Source organism: Protomyctophum parallelum (genome assembly GCF_964188405.1).
Source record: "Protomyctophum parallelum genome assembly, chromosome: 13".
Lineage (NCBI taxonomy): Eukaryota > Metazoa > Chordata > Actinopteri > Myctophiformes > Myctophidae > Protomyctophum > Protomyctophum parallelum.
This window is the reverse complement of record NC_139708.1, coordinates 17,056,180-17,078,072: the sequence shown is the minus strand read 5'-3', so window position 1 is coordinate 17,078,072 and position 21,893 is coordinate 17,056,180. Positions and strand designations below refer to the sequence as shown.

The following is a 21,893-nucleotide window of genomic DNA, read 5'->3' as shown; positions in this document are numbered from 1 at the left end:
TTTCATTTAAAAACATAGCATTGAAGCCTCCTCCGGCATGCAATCATAACCTCTTTCATACAATATCAATGGAGACCTTTAAAAATGCAAATGAAGGCCCAGGCGGTGGCGTAACCGTCTGGGCACCCGACTGGTAGTCCAGTCGCAGTGTGCCGCGGGTTCGACTCCCGAGCCCGACACGGCCTTTGCTGCATGTCATCCCCCCATCTCTCTCCCGTTTCCTGTCAGCCTACTATCTGTCCCTTCAAAAACCAATAAAAGGCGTAAGCCGCAAAAAAATAATAAAAAAAATGCAAATGAAGGCTTTCTGTTGTAAAATATGGCTGATCTGGACTGATCTACTGTACATTGCTTTGATAAACCTAGATAGACGATTTAAAAGGAAGGCAAAGACCTACAATACAAAAGTAATTCAAAGAACCAATGAATAGTCACTCACAAGCTCTTCCTTCCTGAGAGCTCAACTAAAATACTCCTCGGCACGAATAAACAACCCAGGAAATAAAACAGATTTTAAAACACAACACACATGGTTACTACAGTCTGTGTGGTTATGTGTTCTTTCAAAAGGTTTTCATTTTCAATGAAAAATGAAAATGTGTTTCCCCATGCAGTTCATGTGTTTGAACATATTAAATCACTAAGGATCTATGAGAGAGACTGAGGGAGAATTGGGGAGTCGGGTATAGAGTATAGGAATCAGGAGTGCTGATGGAAACAAATGTATTGATGTGCTTGCAGAGGGAGCCTTAAGCCCAATTTATTGCCTTGTCACACGACCGTGTTCATAAGAAAAAGTAAATAATAACAATGCTAATAATTACAAACTAAAAAGTGCAACACGTTATTTTGCTTGTCGACCAGTTCTTTTCAGTGAGTGACACTGTCACGTGACAAAGAGTAAATTAGGCATTAATGTTAGATCTCCTCTATGGACTCAGCTGGGACAAGGCCTCTCTTCTTCCCACTGCTCAGCTTCATATAGCCTTCATTGTCGTCTCTCTTCCCCACACAGATCTGACACACACACACACACACACACACACACACACACACACACACACACACACACACACACACACACACACACACAGAGAGGGAGAGAAGGATTTAGAGATGTGACGGAAACTGCAAAACATCAGATAGATGAGTCGGATATATTATCTTGATATAGTTGATTGGTTTATCTATTTTTCATTTAAAATATTTATTTAATTATTATTTTCTCTCACTTTTCGATAAACGCATAATACAAGTAAGACACCAGAGGTCGCATGCACACATCCGCCTGGGTGACAGCAGACTGCTGGGCGCTCGAGCGCTGGCGCTTTGGCATGAGGGGTCAGATCAACATATGTAATGAATTCTGTACTGGCCATATATGGAGCGTGCCTTGATGGTACAGGGTTTGATGAGGTCAGATCAACTTATGGAATGTCAGAACAGGTCAGCTCCATATATGGATATCTAAGGGTGGCAGCGGGGTCAGTGCCTTGAGTGTACAGGGTTTGATGAGGTCTGGCCATATATGGAGCGTGTCTTGAGTGTACAGGGTTTCATGAGGTCACATCAACATAAAGTCAGAACAGGTCAGCTCCATATATGGAGATCTGAGGGTGACAGCGGGGGCAGTGTCTTGAGTGCACATGGTTTGATGAGGTCAGATGAGGTCAAAAGAGTGAGATTGTCTTATCTCACCTGAGATTCTTTTACCACCATGTGACCCATCTCTCGGTTGCCATGGACATTCTGGGTGACCCTCCACACACTCTCTCCTGGTCGGACCCTCTGGACAAAGTTAGAAGGGAAGAAGCCCACCTTATCTCCACTTTTCCCCTGGAATGCACAGAGCACAAGACTTTATTATGGACTGCTGACTTTAGAAATGTTCCATGGCATCGCCTATTTTTCACAGGTTACTTTCATTTGTATGTGAAAAGTTTGTTAGAGTAGACCTACAGCACCAGTAAGTGACCCTAAAGGGCGAGGTCGCGTGCACTGGCCATATATGGAGCGTATCTTGAGCGTACAGGGTGTGATGAGGTCAGATCAAGCTATGGAATGTCAGAACAGGTCAGCTCCATATATGGAGATCTAAGGGTGGCAGCAGGGTCAGTGTATTAAATGTACAGGGTTTGATGAGGGCCCAGGTAGGGCCGGGCCTTAATTTTCGGACCTGTTGAGAACTCTAGTTTGAACTTTAGTTCTGGCCAGACGACGGCGCCGCTCGTCGGCAGTCTCCTCCGTGAGAGTGTGGAGGTCGTGCGGCTGTTACGAAGGCTCTCCACGTTGGGACCGACCTCGAGATTACATTACCTGAATACCCATTTATGGGCAGATCAACACAACAAGATCAAGAACACCTCAACACATACGATCCAAGGTGTCTGGCCTTACAACCCAGACCCCTTCGTACCGTATACGTACGACTCCTACACTCCCTTTCATAGCTTCACCAAGACCACCGTTCTAATCAGACACCACTGAGGCGAGCCCTAACCTTTGAATAACATTGATCCTATTTAATATGCCTGCTGGGGCAGATCGGCGTGTGCACGCATCCGCCTGGGTGACGTCAGACTGCTGTGCGGTCGCTTTGGGATGGAATGACCTTTGACCAATAAATCACAATGACCTGGGCACCATATATGGGGCTGATGTCACGATGACCTGGGCACCGGGGGCTTGCCTGGGGTGACCAGGGGGCTGATGTCACGTGATGTCACGATGACTGGGAGCTTGCCTAGGGTGGATGACGGGGAGAGTGACTGGGATTGTGGGTTAGGTGTCAAAAACGCAAAGTTTCATAGTTAACTGCGACCTCCGTGGTTATCAGATCATGACAATACATGTATTGTTGTACATGTATGTAACATGATAAATGATATATCTATGTATGTACGTACATATACATATCATAATATATTTATAATAGTCAAAATATCAAATACAATTGTTTTTAAACATTATTTTTGAACTACATGTCCTCAGTTCCTTGTCACAGCATTTCCACAGACTTACCCCTTTCACAGATACAGAGTGTTGCTTTGTATTTGTTCTTGCAAAGGTTGTATCAAACATGCCAGCATTTCATATTTGGTTTATTTTGTCTCAAACAGCTTTTGAAGACAGTATGGAAGTAGCTTGTTATGAGCTTTGTACAGAATCAACAGGGTTTGCAGATTGACTAGATCCCAACATGTTAGTGCATGGAGATCTATAAATAGGTCTGTTATTTAGAAAACATTGTCACCCTGTTGGAACACACATTTATTTCCATTTGAGGTACGTAGTACCTCAAGTGGAAGTGCATTATTATTAGTATGCATTATGCAATGCTGGATAAATTCACCCCTTTAATCTGAGAGGAAGTTATGTGCTATATTCCATCAGCCTGAGCCTCCAAAAAAAACACACGCACGCACGCACGCACGCACGCACGCACGCACGCACGCACGCACACACACACACACACACACACACACACACACACACACACACACACACACACACACACACACACACACACACACATACAAACAGTTGCAAATGATTTATTACCTACCTTCCACCATTCTTCATTAGAGTCGTCTGTGATCTGCACACGATCACCAGGACTAGAGATAAGAGAAGAGAATAGGAAAAAGAGATGTGATGAGGCACGAGAGTAAGGAGCAAGGAGAGGAAGAGGAGGCGGGGAGGAGAGGAGATGACATGAAGGAGAGAGTGAGTGAAAGAGATAGCATTATCAAACCGCTGCAGAAATGTGTTGTAGCTGCTGCTGAATCACAGCTCAGACAGGTTGAAAGGCTGATAAACCCCACACTTCCCTGGAGTGGCAACTAATCAAATGACACTAAAGTGTAAAAGGTCTAATTAAAATAGGGCCTGCATGCAGCAGCGTGGATGTGTGGATCTGCTCTGGCCTAGCATGCAAGTCATACTGTATATACCATAGACATACTGTATATAAAGGCTAGATGGCTCAAGGCGGAGTCTCCAATGTAGTTCACCCGGCGGCCATCTTGCCTCGGGGCTACAGTACAATGTTCTATGGCAGCTCAAACTAAAATAGTCATAACTCCCTCAAATCTTGACGGCTTTACAATCGGGTTGGTTTATTACAAATGTTATCAACGTGGCTTTATGTTATTTTTTAAATATGAACGTCATATAAAAGCATATAAGTATGCGGACGTCTCTGACATTTATAACAAACCAAACCGTTTGAAAATCGTTTGAAAATGGAGTAAGTTATGGTTATTTAAAAAGTACATGCCCCATAGACACAATGTTATGCTGCCACGAAGTAAGATAGATGGCCGCCACGTAGCGACGTCGCTCTCCATTGGCCAGCAGCACGGGTGAGCCATCCAGCCTTTCTTATACTGTATTTACAGTATCTATGGTATATACAACCTGCTTTACATTGAGCCTTAAAGGGTGAGACCACTTTTGCAGAGGTTTGGGTTGTGTAGTTACCTTGCCATGATGTAACTCCAAATGTGGACAAGAAATTTAAAAAAGTTGCTCTAGTGATTAGAAATTGATAATTCAAAATATGCTCCTCATTGACTTACATTGTACGCTGAGTTCCCCAGCCACCCTATTAAACTGCTGTAGAAGTCGAGCGACGATTTCTGTAAGCATGTTGATATTTAGTAGTCAGACTATTATAGTTAATATAATCCGGCCTGTACCTGACCAATGACCATGAATAATTCTTTCCATGATCAGTGCCACTTTAGGTTCTGCCTCAGATTGTTCATCTTATTGATACAAAAGTTATTAATAGAATTCTTCTAAATAGTTACTTGATTTCTTCCCTTACAGTTTATGTGGTTTAATAATTGCTATTTGATACATGATATTGTAAACACTATGTCTAAATGAAGTCACACTGACAGAAAGGGCAAACACACTGGGGACATAATGTTCTGCTCTGAATCTGTCAACTTAAAAATAAAGACAAATCGGTTTGTATCATGTCTATAAGCCCAGTTATGCATCCTTAATTCAAAAACAGGCAATATATTGCTGAATAGCCTGTCTTTCTTTTCTTTTCTTCGTTTCCACATGCATATTCAGAGTTTTGTGTGCACCACCAACAAATTCAGCTAAGAAGAATGATGAATCAGACTATGCTTGGGGAATTGTTTGCAGCACACGCATTTTAAGATCAAATATGGTCGTAAGCATTTTGTGAATAATGCCCAATGTCTTATACGCACCCTCACACAAATCTACAAACCTCACACACCTTTACAAATCCATCCTTTGGTTTGCTTCCCTCCTGTAGCATGTTTTTGCAACAAACGTTTCAAATTTGTGGCGCCCCTAAACCACCCACGACATGTGAATTGTTCCTGGTGATTTGTGTCATGTTTTGTAAAACAGGCCCCTCCCACTAACTTTGGATGCGGATTACAGCCGAACGATATGGACTATGAAAGTCCATGGTTATCATTTTTCATCGTATAGGTCCAGAGATCATGTGTACCGTTTTTGTGAGATTTGCACAAAAGCTGTAGGTGAAAGAGCAAAAAAGTGAGGAGCTACGGCAGTGAGGAGCTACGGCAGTGTTTCTGACACACATTCATTCATTCAGACATTGAGTTAATTATAGTATGATGATAGTGTGGTATTATTTATCTTGCCTTATGACTCTGTTTGTACTTATGACTTGTTTTATGTTGTGTATGTTGCAACTTTGTACTGCTGCTACGCTAAACAGGGCTCCCTCGTCACAGCTACTACTCACTAGTCGCCACAGCCACTACTATTATGCAAACAGGAGCAGCTGGCCCAATTACACTAGTTCTGTATTTAATTGTTGTCGCCAATCGTCCCTGGCATACACGTGTACATGGGCCCACGCACGCACGCACGCACGCACGCACGCACGCACGCACGCACGCACGCACGCACGCACACACACACACACACACACACACACACACACACACCCTCACACACACACACACACACACACACACACACACACACACACACACACACACACACACACACACACACACACACATAAAGGCACACCACAGGTGGCTAACTCTCTTCTAGACATCCTGTCTATCTGTGCATGTCTCAAGCTGCTCTCTCTATCCTGTCTTCTTGTGTGACTGCGCTCCATTTCATCTCTCATTTATTCAGTGCCTTGTATCTACCTCCCCACTGGGAGCCACGTTAGCTAGCAGCTCAACGTGCTGACGCCGATTTCAGAGGGGTTTATAATTAGCCATCCTTAAGGGCGCCCCTGCGCTGTCCTCTGCAGATGGCAGGGACATGTTCACGCCCAAGAAAGACATGACACGCACAACCACAAGTACACGAGCGTGCGTGCACACTCTTTCAACTACTTACTGTAGTTCCAGGTCATTCTGCTCCTGAGGCAGAAACCTGTAGAGTGCTACATAGGTGTGTATAGAATGGACTTCAATACGCCTGGGCACCTGGAAAGGAAAACAAATGGTGAGGTGGTGACAGTGCTGTGTGCCTGAAAATAGCAGACATACAAGGTCACGAAACGTCCCGGATTTAACGCCTCATGAGCTTGTAGGTCTGCTACTGTGGCGTCCTTCTGCCAAGTATAAATCGGGTTTAATGACTAGTACTGTTATTTATATAATCTGGGTGAAATGTGACACCTTCACAGCACTGTCCTCTGCAGGAGGCTGAGCTTGTCCAGTGTCCCCGTCATCTTCCTCGTCCACCCCCGTTTCGTTCTCCAGGACAGAGGCATCTGTGGTGACAAATGTGGTTAAAAATGTGCCAGTCCCCACACACACACGTGTGTTTGTCCAAATCTTGGACAAACACCCACACACCCTTCAGGGGTACAAGTAGCAGCGTCTTCGCCATATTTGGCAGCTACCGATGGTAGAAGAGATTGCACAGAATTTTGTAAGCCGTTGAGCTGCTCTTTTTGGCATCCCAAGTTGTTGGAAGCCTCTTACAACCATGTCCTATAGGCTGCCAAAGATAAACACAAGAGATTGCACCTACTGTATAGCCTAGCTCTGTGATGGTCTAGAAGAGCGGTATTTAATGGCCTTGGTCATAACCCAGCAAGCACGGTCAGGACCTGGACGAATCAGTGACGTCTCGATTGGGGCCAGATCAAGTCAAACCAAAACTAGTCAGATCTGGCCCAGAATATCACCTGATTTCAACCAGGGACCGACGTCCCTGTATGAATCAGAGAGTCTGATCGAGGCCAGATCAACTTAAGTCATATCATAACTATTCAGATCTGGCCCAGAATAAGATATATTATTTAATCTGGTCAAGACGTCCTGGAAATGACCAGATCATCCCCATATGGGCTGTGATCTGAACGTCACTGGAGGACGTCTTCATTACGTTATCATGACGTAATTTGGCTTGCTGGGAAAGGCTTCTTGTAAGCTAGAAACAAAGGCATCTTGGCAGAGAAGCCAAGATGCAAAGATTTCAGGATTTTCAATACAGAGTTGACATGGAAGGGGACACACACACACACACACACACACACACACACACACACACACACAGTGTCGCTCACATCGATGCAGGCAAACACAACGCATGCACTAAAGCACATACACATGACTGTGTGCACGTGCAGAGAGATACAAAGATGTTTACCCCCTGTTTCCTGAGATATCTCTTCCTCCATACTGCAATCTCTCTCTTCTCCTGCCTCCCCCTTGAGAAAGAGATATAAAGAGTGGAAGAAATGATCAAAGGATACATCAAAGGAGGTTTACTTGGAAGTGGGATTTGTGATTTGTGTTCAAGTTCACAATGATATTCTCTTGCTGAATTTCCCACGCCAACAGTTGCAACCCATTTTTGGCCAGGGAGAAGAGTAAATATCCAGTGTTTTTAACTTTGAAAATAGTAGATCTACCTGCTCATGACGTGGTTGTCAGATGGTAGATCTTCTATTTTTGTTATTTTTTAAATGGGGATTTGGTTCATTCATAATGCTGGGTCACAGGAAGACACCACAGTTCTCTTGTGAAAGTTTGCAAACTAAAAGGTTTGCAAATGTGTTAATTAGCAGAAAATGTCCTCCGGTTCCATACATTGTCTATGGCGAGAAGTGAATTCTCTTCTGCAGGAGGCAGAGCCAGCAAAAAGCAGTGTGAAAAAGTTGAGGAAAGTTAAACTTTCGTCCTGAGGTTTGCGGGGAGGCAAAGCGGCAATCGTCTAGGTGTGAACTAAAAGTGACAGGGTTTTGGACATTCTGGATGCATCTATTTAGCTGAAAAATACTATTGCTTTTGGTGTGAAATACAATAGACGTTACAGCAACATATTCATATCCAACATATGTCCATAGTCTTCATATTGTTTGTATCATTTTCTATCTTTTGCAGCGCAGGAGACAGTTATCACACTTAAACTTAGCCTATAGCTTAAATGCCTTATGCATTACTGTATGCAATATGCATATACAATGCATAGCCATTTAAGCTATGACTACCGGTAGTCTAAGTTTGAACTTAGTGTGAGGTGGTGCAACTGGCTCCAAGGGTTCAGGTCACATCGGCAGATACTTGGATATATTAACCACTTGATGTCACAATAGGCAAAAATTGTCGGGGGAAATGCAAAAGATTGCGGAAAAAGATCTACAAGAGACACATACTGTATGTGAGCTTGTAGATTGACAATTTTTTGCGATTTAAGTGGTTAACAAATCATCCATGTCATACCAGGCTGCGGGTGGGTGACTCTGACATACTGCCGAAACTGGAGCGGCTCATCTGTCCCAGGGACGTCCCGTAGCGCAAAGCGGCATACACAGGGTCTACACACACACACACACACACACACACGCACGCACGCACACACACATCAAGCTAATACTGTACATTAACGTGCAGCTGGCAAACGTGCACAAATGCACGCATGTGTACTACACACACACACTTTTAGAAGTAACACACAACATTGATCTTATTTTGTACACCCTGCACTAAACTAAATATAGCTGTAGTAAGTCTTAGTCAGTCCTGGACTGAAGTGACCCACTTAAACACAGAAAGAGGACAGTAGCAAAAAATGAAAATAACAGAGGGTTACAGTAAATTAAGACAACAGTTTTATTTCACTTTAAATAATATAGCATATTAGCTGCTATATTTCAAGTCTGCCTGCAACAATCAAGTAACATTCGTTCTCCAGGAAAGAGGCACCTGGTAAATGTGGTTAGAATGTGCCAGCCCAGTACACACACACACACACACACACACACACACACACACACACACACACACACACACACACACACACACACACACACAGTCTGAATCCATAGTGAATTTTGGATGTGATAAATAAGTATGTCATTGATCTGTGTTTTTTAATGCTTTATTTACACAGTGTAAGTCACTCTAAGACTTCCACCTCTTTTTCACGTGAGCCCTGGGACATTTTCCTCAGATCTTTCCTGCCAGTTTGTGGGATTGAACCGTCTGGGAACCTTTCAGCCACAAGCATCTAGAAATTACCACCCTGTCCTCAAAATGACAGATGGCTCAGCTATTAAGCAACTCAGACTTAAACCGTAAGTTTAATGTTTAATGTTCCACTCAGGAACAATGAGGGTGCATACCGTATATTATGCCAATGCATGTCAATTGTTACTGCAGAGCTCAAGAACCTGATGTTAAATAGGAAATTGTGAAGGGCAGCGATCCAGGAATCCCGAGTTGGTGTTGGCTAGACCTCCCTGTCGCAGTAACTAACTTAATAAGCCTGCTATCAACCTACAATAGGAGCACAATACAGCTGTGTGTGTGTGTGTGTGTGAGCGAGCATGCGTGCGTGCATGCGTGGCTGTGTGTGTGTGTGTGTGTGTGTGTTTGTGCATGCGTGCACACAAGTGTGCATGTGTGAGTGTATGCTGTATGTCCTTACAAAGAACGTGCATCATATCACTCCCGTTCTCAGATCATTCATCATACTGGCTTTCTGCCGTCAAATAATTGATTTCAAAATTCTTCTGTTGGTTTAGAAAAGCATTGAATGGTTAAACCCAAAATAGAAGCACCCAGACCTCTCAGGTAATCTGGGACATGTCTGCTTTCTGAACCCAAAGTCACAACTAAAAATAGAAAAGCAGCATTCAGTTTTTATACCACATCTCTGGAACAAACTCCCAGAAAGGTCTACTACAACTCGCAGTTCTTTTAAACTCATGAACCCCAGCATGCCTATTCTGGGGGGAACATTCCACACAATATCAGATCTACGAGAGTTTTACTGAGGTTTTAATATTGTGCGCTGTGTTTTCTCTAATTTCGTGTCCTTGCTTGTCCTTGTTATGATTCCGTTTTCATTGATCTTACTCTTAATATGTTCCGTAAAGCGCTTTGTATTGCCTCGCTTTGTAATGATCTTGCCTCATGCTCTGTGTATGCGTGCGTGCATGCATGTGTGCGAGTGAGCGCAAGGGTGTGACAAGCAATAGTCTCATGTGATCCTGACAAGAGGGCAAAGCATCATGTTGCTGGGTGTGGGGCATCAATGGAGGCTCAGTAGGACATACTACTTCTTATTCATTGAGGTCAGGACAATCACCAACCCATTTCAAAGTATATGGCTGCTTTTGTGTTGTTTACAACATTACACACACATGCACACACTGACACACACACACACACACACACACACACACACACACATTAAAAGGTGTGCTTACCTTGGCTGGACTGGACTTCTTTAACGACCGCCAGTTGGTCGTTGGCTACATTGGGCGAGCTGAAGTTTCGCTTGAATGCCCCAGACTAATGGAGGAGAGGAGAGACTAGAATGATCTACCGGTTCCATTATTTCCCGTTTGAGCTGGAGGGAGGACACGCAATGAACTCGTTTCGAAATTAATGAATTGGAAACACAGGAAGATTCAAGCGTGTGTGCACACACACACACACACACACACACACACACACACACAGACAGACAAATATAAACAACCAATTAATTTATTTCTGTCAACACACCATCTACAAATTATGCTTGCAACCAGAGCTGCTGTCTTCTTTTGCAGGTACTTTTTTTAAGTTCTGTTTATTGAATAGCACTTAATGACATTTAACATTTGCAGGTACTTTTAAGCCATTAATTGACACAAACATACAGTATGTATATATATGTATGCTGGTTCATACACGGCATGAACATGAGCATTTGGCAGCACATTTGCAATTTCATGCTCAATTATGCAGAGTTAGAGTAAGTGTTTCGGTGGAGATATCAATTTGTCCGTTACCGACTTGCAGATGAAACACAGAGTCACATGTGGATCAACGCTGTATGCTGCTAACTAAAAGAATTCTCAGGCACAATATTCAAACGTGTGTATTGAAGCTTCCCATATGATGCAAAATCAGATTTCCTTTGTAAGAAAAAGGCGGAGGCATTTTCCTAATAACTTAAAGCCCTAAATTACTATATACGGAGTACTGTAGTATACTATACGTCATGGAGCACCGAAGTCTGAGAGGGTGCTATCCCCGGTCATAGGGTTATTATTTTTTCACATGGGAAATCCCATAGTGGTAAATGGTGCATTTATAGGAGCAGTTTTGGAAAAATGTCAAGTGTCTTTTCTTGCTAAGCCTAGTGCTTATATGCGCGCAGTTTCACCGCAATCGGACGCAAAATTGCACTCTGCGTTCATGATTTGAGGCATTTTGTTCAAAACGGACCAATCTTGCAAACTTTGGGAGGCAATCTTTGCCAATGGGTATGGCATATGGGGAAGTGGGCAGACGTACGGAGTGCAAAACATACTCTTCCCATGCCTTCGGCCTGGTGGAGACAAAAATCAGCCGGGCTAATTTACTCATAGGATATGAAGCATCAACTGACAGTGAAATAGTACAGATTTATCCAAAGATATTCTCCAACCACGGATATTATCACATTTTTACTTTTACATAAACGACACAGTGACCGTGTCATTATATACCTGACAAAATCGCCGGGCTGATTTGTTTATTTTTGGAACGCAGTGGGAATTTAAATACAAAAGATATTTCCGTGACCCATGGGGTTAAAAAAACCCATCATACTTTGATCAGTTTCTGACGAGCCCCACAGACAGTCTCGACTCCCCCCTTGCATGCCATATTTTGCCCTGCAACAGTGCAGGGTGAACACAAGGATCAGACCAGGGTTTTAGATGGATAAACAGTATTTCAGTCTAGTCCCAGAGGATGCTGTTGTCCACTGATTAATGACTCTGTTTCAGTCATATCAGCACTCACCATTGTTCATGCACAATGTCCTTACTGTATCTGTGCTCTGTTGGCATTTTGCTGTTATTAATTGCAAGCCATGTGGCCATGACCTTTTTGAAGTACTGACTCAGGCCGTTTTTTTCTGCCCCTCACCGCAAAGACCAGCATTTCAAATCCTTCACGGTGCCTCTGGCTTGACGGGGCGCTTCAATGAACAGTAAACACAACTGGCCACCATGTTTGAGGTTACGAACTGGGAAGCCAGACGGGGAATGCAAAATCTGCCGCTGCACTAGCGACTGCTACGGGTCAGGGCGCCTGTTCAGCAAGGAGAGAACTGGGGTGGACGACATGCTCCTCTGTATGAGCAACATACTCCTCACTGTCGCTGAAGTGGCCGGCATGGCCTGGCGACTTCATGTATATCGGAGGACACACATCCTCGTCTACACCCTCCTACATGACCAACAACCGTAGCAGTGACGGATTACACACGTAAGTGTGTAAAATTGAGAATCAACATAATAATTGGGAGAAAATGGAAAACGATTGTGGAAAAAGGGTACTGACTCAGACCTCGAGTTGAATGAATGATGGGATAAATTAGAAAGAAGCCACTCAAGAAATCACTCACCTTCTTTCATCGACAACATATACTTATTTTGTGTGTGTGTGTGTGTGTGCGTGCGCGCGTGCGCGCATGTGTGTGTTAGAGTGTGTGAGTGTGAGTATGTTGTAATCAACACACACCTTCCCCTGACACGGCTGCTGAGACAACTCTGAAGTGCACCATAGATGAGCGGCCATCTTGCAGGTCTTACAGCGTAGAGCTTGTTTTGAGTTGCCTGCAGAGAGAAGCATGTGAGTAGAGGGACACTACAAGAGTGATCAAATAGACATAGCAGGAAGGCAGAGAGTGCTAATAAACCATGGCCCCAGATTATATTAGCAGGTCCCTCTTCTGACGCAAGTCTGTTTCTTTTCTTCTTCTTCTTTTCCTCAGGTATAGTGAATTTAATCAAGTACTGCCCCAGTCTTATTAAGGTGCCAAACACCATCGATTTAAAGATGGTGACACTGCACAGACTGAACTGAATTTGTCTCTTGTTTTAGTAGAGACTCCTTTATACGTACTCGTAGGCTACATCAACTACTATTTTTTTTTATATGCATACATATTGTAACATGTAGATTAGTCATGTACTATGCACTTTATGTTTTTCTCTCTTTTAACTGCAATGATGAGCCTGCACAACCAAGAATCTACTTGTAATGTGATGTGACAATAAAGATTGATTCTGATTCTGAACTGCCTACACCCGAAGAGAATGAAACCATTATTCATATTTTAATTGATTTGAATAATCCCATTTTCGTGTTGCTCATCTAGTGTTAGCAACAACAAATAAACAAACCTGGTGGGGTACCTGGTAAGAGCACATGCTACATAAATAAGGCTGTATAGGCCTTCGTGCAGCTTGCCCATGTTTGAATTTGAAGGCTCTTTTTTGCATGTACCCCCTCTCTCTCCTGCCTTTTGTCTCTCTGCTCACTGTTTCACAAATAAAGCAGGGATGCCGGAAAGAAAAGGTCGTGGGGGTTCACACAACAAAAAGCATGCACCACACACAGTATGCAAAACAGAGGAGGAGTGGGACACAGAATGAAATCGACCACAGTGACAGAAAGTGGATTTAGCAGAGGAAGTGCGTAGTGTGGATTTGGAAGTGTAGATGACCTCCGTTCAAACAGCAAATCAGGAGCAACGGCATTCAACACCTGAGTCTCCAGAGCTGGCATCCTCTCACACCAGAAAACACCGGTCTGAAGGGAAATGCAATAAAGCTTCCCATTGTTTCTGTTGTCCAGTGCTGATTGGATTTGCATGATTGCAAGATCTGGTACCGGCTGTGGCTGATATAGTAGTCTGAGTGACATATAACATAGCATGTGTCTTTAATCGTTTCCCCAGTGTGCATTATAGCAATCCATTGCAAGTTTAGTTTTGCACGAAAAACACTCCTTGGGATAAAAACGGCCTTAGCCGTTGAGGTCATCACATTTGTGATGAGGTCATCACATTTGGGCACATTTGAGCAAGTGGCTATGGCCTAATTTAACCCAAGGAGTGTTTTTTTCCCTCTAGACATTTAAACGATTACTATTGCAATGTATTTTGGTTCAAACCTTAGATTGACTGGCCTATGTCTCCACCAGGCCGAAGGCATGGATAGAGCTTTTTTGTTTTTGTTTTAATGAAAACCTGACTATAAAATGACGAATGAAGATGATGAAGGTGGTATAGGGCCTGCCATGCGGTAAACACAGAGGCTGGCACCAGGGAGTAGATTTGACGTTATCTTACCGACTATCATGTGCTTGCAGTGCTGACAGTTAGCGGGCTTGCGGAACACGTGCTCCTGGAAGCTGTGGTTTATCTGCGGCCGGGCCAGCTTGGCGCATGGCGAGGGGGAGTGGCTGAGGGACGGCGAGCGCGAGCAGAGAGAGGGGTTGGGGCTGAGCGACGGCGAAATGGATGGCGAGCGCTCGCAGACGAGATGGAGAGGGGAGCCAGGCGGCGGCGAAGGTGGCGGAGGGTCAGTGATGAAGTCTGGTGGTGGAACAGCATCGCTGTAGGACCTCTGGAAGAAATTGTCCACGCTTTTACTGCGCATGATGGACTTGAAAGACATGGAGCGTTTCAGCCTCTGGAGCTATACACACACACACACGGACGCGCACGCACACGGGCACACACACACACACACACACACACACACACACACACAGGGACAGAAAGGACAGTGAGAAATATTGAGCGAATAGACATTGCAGCACTATAGGGAACAATAAACATTTTTCGCCCTCAGGAACCCACAGGCAATATACAAGGATCCATAAACACATCACTTTCGTATTTACCTCTAGACCTTCAGTACAGGATGACTCATGATATAATACAACATAATAGTATTATCCCACAAGAAAACAACACAATAAAGCATAACTACCTGCAGCATTGCTTCTGATGGGAACAAGTCTGTAATTTTCAGTGTTGCCAGATGGGAAATGTTGAATTATCGTACCATGGAGGCGTAAAATTATTGTATAATGAAAGAAAAGCCAAAAAAAGAGAAAACACACGTGTAAACATGTAATTACAACAAAGAATTGCGTATTTAGTGTAAGAAACAACATCGTTTGAGACAGCAGGCAACTTCCTGGACCTTATACAAAGAAAAGGCTGGACTGGAAAGACGCGACCGTTGCCTCTAAGTGCAGATCTAGCCTTATCGTACAAATACAATCATTATCGTACATCTGGCAACACTGGACATTTTGCACAGTCATTTTTAACACAAAGGGTTTTACACCATTGTCCATGTGTGCGTATAATTGGAATTGCCTCTGTGCCAGTGTTTGCTTGAGGGGTTTTAGTAATGAAAAGAAACACAACCGTTTACACAACTGTATCATATATCAGCAGCCTATCCTGAGGCCTCCTGATCTCAGCGATCTGATGAGAGCTGTTGTCTGCATGACATCACCACACACACACACACACACACACACACACACACACACCACATGTAATAACATTGCATCTCACTGCAAGTTTGTGGTAAATAGTAACGTGACTACCCTTGCGTGTATCTTGTTAGATGTATTGACCAAGCTGTCCTGCCTGACTGATGGACCTCAAAGGCATCACATTGGGCCCCCGTCGCTTTGTGCTGTATATCCATCTAGCCATTGATTGGCTGGATGAACACGTGCCCCCTGAGAGCAGCCCGTGGTTGTGGAAATACAGTAGATGATAGTATTTTTCCGTGTGTGTGTGGGCTATTTGTTACCCTGACAATGCAGTGACAGGTGAAGAGGACCAGTGTATTCTTTGCGGGGCGTGGCACTGTTGCTTGGGAAAAATACAAACGGGGATCAGAGGAGGAGACCGACAGGGGGACAGATAATCAGTACACCACAGACACTCCCAGAGTGCACAATCTGTCTGCCAGCCTGTCGTTCAGTTCAGTTCAGGCTGGGTTTTAATCACTTTATCCGCAGCCGCCGTTTACGACACTGTGTCCCAGGGAATAAGAGATTAAAACAGTTTCTCTAAGTGTTTTACTGCATGCGTATTGTGTGTGTGTGTGTGTGTGTTTGTGTGTGTGTGTGTGTGTATGTGTGTGTTTGTGCGTGCGTGCGTGCGTGCGTGTGTGTGTGCGTGCGTGCGTCTGTGAGAGTGTGTGAGTTTGGGGGTGTGACAGGCAGACAGAGACAGTTAATAATGTTATGGCGTGAATAACCTCTACATACTTATATTGTAGGGATGCACCAATGTATCAGCCACATATGGGTATCGGCTGATATTTGCCCTTATCTGTCAATATCGGTATATCGGCAAATAAAACTGACATTAACCAATGGCAGTAGCCAATATTTATCTGTTGATAAGCATACATTTTTTGTTGGCTATGTTGGTGTGTTGGTTATCTGCAGCCTACCAAGCTGTAGATTCATTTATTGTATTGAAGATGTATTTGTTTCCCTGGCACAAAAGGGGTAATTAAAAACAACAAAAACAAAATAAACATATATTGGTATCAGTATCAGGCTAAATTGTTATTTTAAACATCGGTATCGGCCAATAATTTCCATATCGTTGCATCCCTTTTATATTGTTAATATCAATATCATATCAGCTACACAGTTTTTTTAAGTGACTCTTTTTCATGGGAGCCATGAGCTGGAGGCTCATGGCTTTTGGGATTTTTTAATCATGTTTTGATTGATTGACTGAATACTGAATACTACTTATTTTGCAAAGCATACAGAGGTACAGTTCTAGAAATGCGGGGTTGGCCTGTCAGCAAAGTAACGACACGCTGCTCCGACACTTACGTCACCCAGTTCTCTGTGTGAAGCCTCACGGAGCCTTGCTCTGAGCTCTCTCAATCAGAGGAAATGAGTGCTGGCGTAGCATCTCGCACTACACAGGAACACATGTCTCAATTAAAGCTAATCTAATCGTCTGTCTCTGTATGCAAGCTTAAAGGGAATTCTTTGGTCAGTTTTTATATCAACTGATTTGAGCATGCTTGTAAGGCAAGGGCAAAAATGAAACGCATTTGATTCCAATAAACTGTGTAATTAATCATACTTATCTCTTTGTAACAATCAACCACACCCAAGGCTAGCAAAGACAGTATCTTTTTAATTAAATAAGTCACAAGCCACCTTTTAAAATTACCTTCTGTTTTTTATTGTTACGATTATTATGACGATTGTTTTGCTGATCCATTTGTTTTTTGTTGTTCATGTTATAACCAAGATGTGTTATGCAAATGTTCTATAATAAGTGTATTTATCCACTGACAGTTGCTGTGTTGTGTCATCTTTGCGACAGGAATGAGTTTCTAATGGTGTAACTCGACAGTCTCGACTGCAATTTAATGATAATATCTGTCTGTGATGCTGCTATAACAGTCAGACATGCCAGGGAAAAGTATTAACCCCATGGCTTGTAACGGACCCCGGGATGGTGAAACTTTTATTGTGAAGGGGTTCCTGCCATGTTGGGTCTTACAGACCTTTATTTGACTAGTTTCCTGTTCAAACTTCAGGATCACATCAATGGGCACTGAGTAGGTTGATCAAGTTCACCTGATGTGCTGCCGATGCCCAGCATGGTGCTGCAGATAGCAAGAGTAGACAATAAAAGGGCCTCAGTGGTAGAGGAGCGAAAACGGCATCACTATGGGGCCAGTATACACAATTTGTTTTTAAGGAATGTTTGGTCAAGGCTTATGGAAAGGAAGGCCTAAGGAAAGGACTCACGGCCAAACTTTATGAAACAAATGGACGCCATGCAATGAAGCACACGCCACTTTAGCACCCAGCTGGAAAGGGGACACGGTTAATCTCTTTTTAATGGTTATTTGGTCCGACTGGGTCTTATTCTTGTGGTTTATTGTCTGAGGTTTATTGTTGTGGTTTTCATATTGCATTTTGATATGGTAGTTTTAAGCTATACTGTATGGATTGTATTGGGATATGTAATTATGGTTTATTGTAACTTGTTATGCTGATTGGATATTGGATGATGGATAGATGTTATGTTATGTTATATTTGTCTGATTTATGATGCATTTTTTGCCCTTGTTTTTGGCAGTTCTACGTTTATTACAAATAAAGCAACTTCAAAATCATCAGTTCAGTCTTCAACCTTTCATGGCCAGCTGGGTCCGCTACATGGCTTATGTGACAATATAATTATGTGGCTTATTATATTATATTATGTGGCTTATGACAATACCATTTAAACAATCTGACAATAATATGATAGAAACAATGCAAAAGCAAACATACTGTACATGCATACTGTAGATTCAGATTGTACCTGATATTTAAGGTACAGACTGTGGTTTTTAGGTGACCCCAAAAAAGATATTAACCTTAGTGCCTCGGGCATGCCCTTCTCTCAACACATTATCGCAGAACATTGGACTGACTTACGTCACCTATGTCAATATGTCCCCAACACCAATCACACCACTGCATACCATGGATTCACAACCTGTCTCTAGGAAACCGTAGATGCCCATATTTCAAAACGTATCGATCCATATAACAACCACCATACATTCTCTCGTATAACTGTCCGAAATCAATACTTTATTGAGAAATATGTCAAAGAAGCATCTTTCTTGTCACTGGAATGCATGGCTCTTCAACAGAGAAATAGTTGAAGCCAGAGAAAAAGATTTTGCCCTGTGGGGTTTGAAAGGATTTGCCAACAAAGGCCTATTGATGTACTTACAGTGACTTACCGTGAAGGAGCACATCAATAAACCAAAAAAGAATTATAAAAGCCCTGCTAGCTACTCCCACTCTGATTAAAGTGGTGTGGATTGACCTATATATTACAACCCCCATACTACATGTGGGGCTAAAAATGAAAACAAAAGAAGGCAAATTTAAGATAATTAAATCCCAAAGGATTAGCACATTGCAAACAACAGCTTTCAACAACGCAAGTTTCTCACGTGTGTGTTAACAAGTTACAATATCCATCATGAGAATTTAAACTACTACTGGAACTACTAGACACTAGTATAGACCAGCGTTGGGCACACTTTATTGACTTGAGAGAGCTCTACTTTCAAAATGACCAGCTCAACAAGATCTACCCACCGAAACAATATACCATTGCTGAAAATTGTTTAAATATGTACCTGGGGGGGGGGGGGGGGGGGGGGGCGTTGGAATAGAGGAGCTGGCATTACATGTAAGATGAATGCACTTGGAATGGGAAAGAGTAGGAGAAATGGAAAATGTAGGGTTTTTTGTATTTAATTTGTAATGCTACCAACGTCTTTGTGCACAGCAACAATTTGATGTCAATCAATCAAGGTACCTTAATTCAAGTGGCCAATATATATATATTATTTTTATATATATTTGAATTAAATATTCTTTAGGGGCATGTCAAGTGATCTACCAGCACAGCCGATTTTAGCTGTTTTGACAGGGGCATTCGAACATGGGGCTAAATACGTATTTATTTTACAAAAATATTATGGCGATTTCTTTTATTTTCCTATAGTCCTACCCGACCCCAAGAAATTACATCTGGCCACAAAAGATCACGGGATCTACTGAATGTGAAGGAGAACGTGACAAACTGATATATTTAGCTTATGACACACAGTATGGCAGTACCCTAGTACCTCCTCCTTCGCATTCAGTAGATCCCGTGATCTTTTGTGGCCAGATGTAATTTTCTGGGCTTTAGTAGGACTATAGTGAATAATAAAATAGAAATCGCTATAAAGTTTTGCAGACTAATCGTTTTACTTCGCAAGTGTTCATTGCCTCTATCCTTTTTATCCTCCATTTCATCATTTCTGTCCACATTTTTGCTAACATAATGTCAGACTGACCTACCTACTGGAGAAGATTATTGCCATGGGTTGATCATCAACTTTTTTTTCCTTCAGGGTACCCGTCTTCAACCAAGGGTAAATTTTACATTGACTCAAAAATCTAAATTAATCAAGCTGTCAATTGTTAGGAAAAGCTATTACAAACAGTCACAATTAAATGAATGATAGTTCGCTGTCCTCAGTCGTGCACCCACTGTGACCTTACCCGTCAACCTCAGCATGACAATTGATCATTCACTAATCACCCCCAACCACAATTCACACGACACCAAGCAAAACGGGTCAGCTATCAAATGTGTCAATCTAGCGGATTCAAATGTTATCAACCAGTAGGTTAGTTATCAAGACCATGAAATGGAGCCAGAGTAGGCTCTACTGGAGTGGAGACATTGTTGCTGTGTTGCCTAACCCAAACCCTAACCGTAGTCTTAATCGGCCACGTAAGTAAACATAAAGCGAAGTTGTTGTACACTGCACTTTCACAATGTTTTCGCTTCTGTGGCAGTAATTTCACTTCCGCGTTTCCTAATCGCAGGCAGGCAGTAGAGCCTACTGGCTCCATTGCATCGTCTTGATAAGTAACTAACCTACTGATGATTATGGCATGGGTTCATAGCATTCAAAGTGGTTGGTCAAACTCAGACACCAATGGTATTGACCATATTCACAAAGGCCCTCATTTATCAATTGAGTGTAAAATCTGCCCCAAATTCGAGTGAAGGTTTCGTAGTACACCCACGTCGCCACGGCATTTATAAAGTGATCGCAAACAGCTGATCCTTCCTTAATTTTGTTCTGACGTTAATAAATGTGACGGCTGAAATCTATCTGGCACGCCCTATGAAATCAAGCCTCGCCCTCGTTTTTGCGACATGAACAACTGCAATACGACCTGGAAACCGTGGTTACAGAAAAAAGGTTTCCCCCGTGCCTTTCCCCCCTCACCCCCCTCTCTCATACACACACACAGACGCACGCATGCACACTCAACTTGCAAGCCCAAATAACTGGTGTGTTGTATCTTAAATAAATAAAGAACGAACACCTGCATGAATTAAATAAAGCTGTAGGCCTACCCTGTCTGTTTCCCTCTCACCTCGCTTGCCTTGCTGTCATGTCCACGCACGCACCTCAAGGCTACATAACACATTGCATCGCCATGAATGGAATACGTTTGTAGGCTGGCCTATATTAATTTTACCCATTCGTGCGCAGTGCAAGGCGAAGGTGATCAGTGAGACTGCGCACTGCTGTGATAGGTCCTGTGGGTGAGTGTCATGCATGACACTATCTGCATGAGAGATAGGCTACCATGTCGTCAAGGCAGTCATAATCAACGTTTATGGAGTGATTTGATCATTGATGAACGAATCATAAACATATGGATGAAGGCTTGCATGTGTGCTGGTATGTGTTGGCGATGCACGCCGCGGTCCTGTCCTCCCGACCCCCGAAAATGATCTATTTTATCTGAACTGTCAAAGCACTTATTTAAATGGTGAATGATTAGGCCCCTTGCGCCTATAGCCTGCTACAATTGCAAATAGGCAAGCTGTATACTTGTCATTGTCACTTGGAAATAAAGGCGTGCAGTCCATTTATGCCTTTAAAAAAATATATATCACAGTGATTATATAGGCATCTGATGTCACGCTCATGCCGCATGCGCTCCCAAATCATCTCACAAGTGCGCTCG

The 21,893-nt window shown here is 43.0% G+C and overlaps 1 protein-coding gene across 1 annotated transcript; it reads right to left on the bottom strand.

Moving 5' to 3' along the window:
* Window positions 1–296: 296 nt before the first annotated feature.
* On the bottom strand, window positions 297–14,959 carry LOC310869352 (SH3 and cysteine-rich domain-containing protein 2-like). Its single transcript, XM_083780049.1, has 10 exons — window positions 14,617–14,959; window positions 13,002–13,096; window positions 10,709–10,793; window positions 8,718–8,812; window positions 7,642–7,702; window positions 6,663–6,757; window positions 6,379–6,467; window positions 3,566–3,617; window positions 1,699–1,836; window positions 297–1,017 (listed from the first exon to the last, which is right to left on the bottom strand). The coding sequence occupies exons 1-10, from the start codon at window positions 14,942–14,944 to the stop codon at window positions 919–921; spliced, it is 1,137 nt and encodes a 378-aa protein (XP_083636175.1). The 5' UTR covers window positions 14,945–14,959; the 3' UTR covers window positions 297–918.
* Window positions 14,960–21,893: the final 6,934 nt, after the last annotated feature.

Coding starts and splice junctions, on each gene's coding strand:
- LOC310869352 (XM_083780049.1), bottom strand. CDS start 14,944: ATGTCTTTCAAGTCCATCATGCGCAGTAAAAGCGTGGACAATTTCTTC. Junction 6,758..7,641: donor GATATCTCAGGAAACAGGGG/GTAAACATCTTT, acceptor TTGTCACCACAG/ATGCCTCTGTCCTGGAGAAC. Junction 1,837..3,565: donor CTAATGAAGAATGGTGGAAG/GTAGGTAATAAA, acceptor TGTGCATTCCAG/GGGAAAAGTGGAGATAAGGT.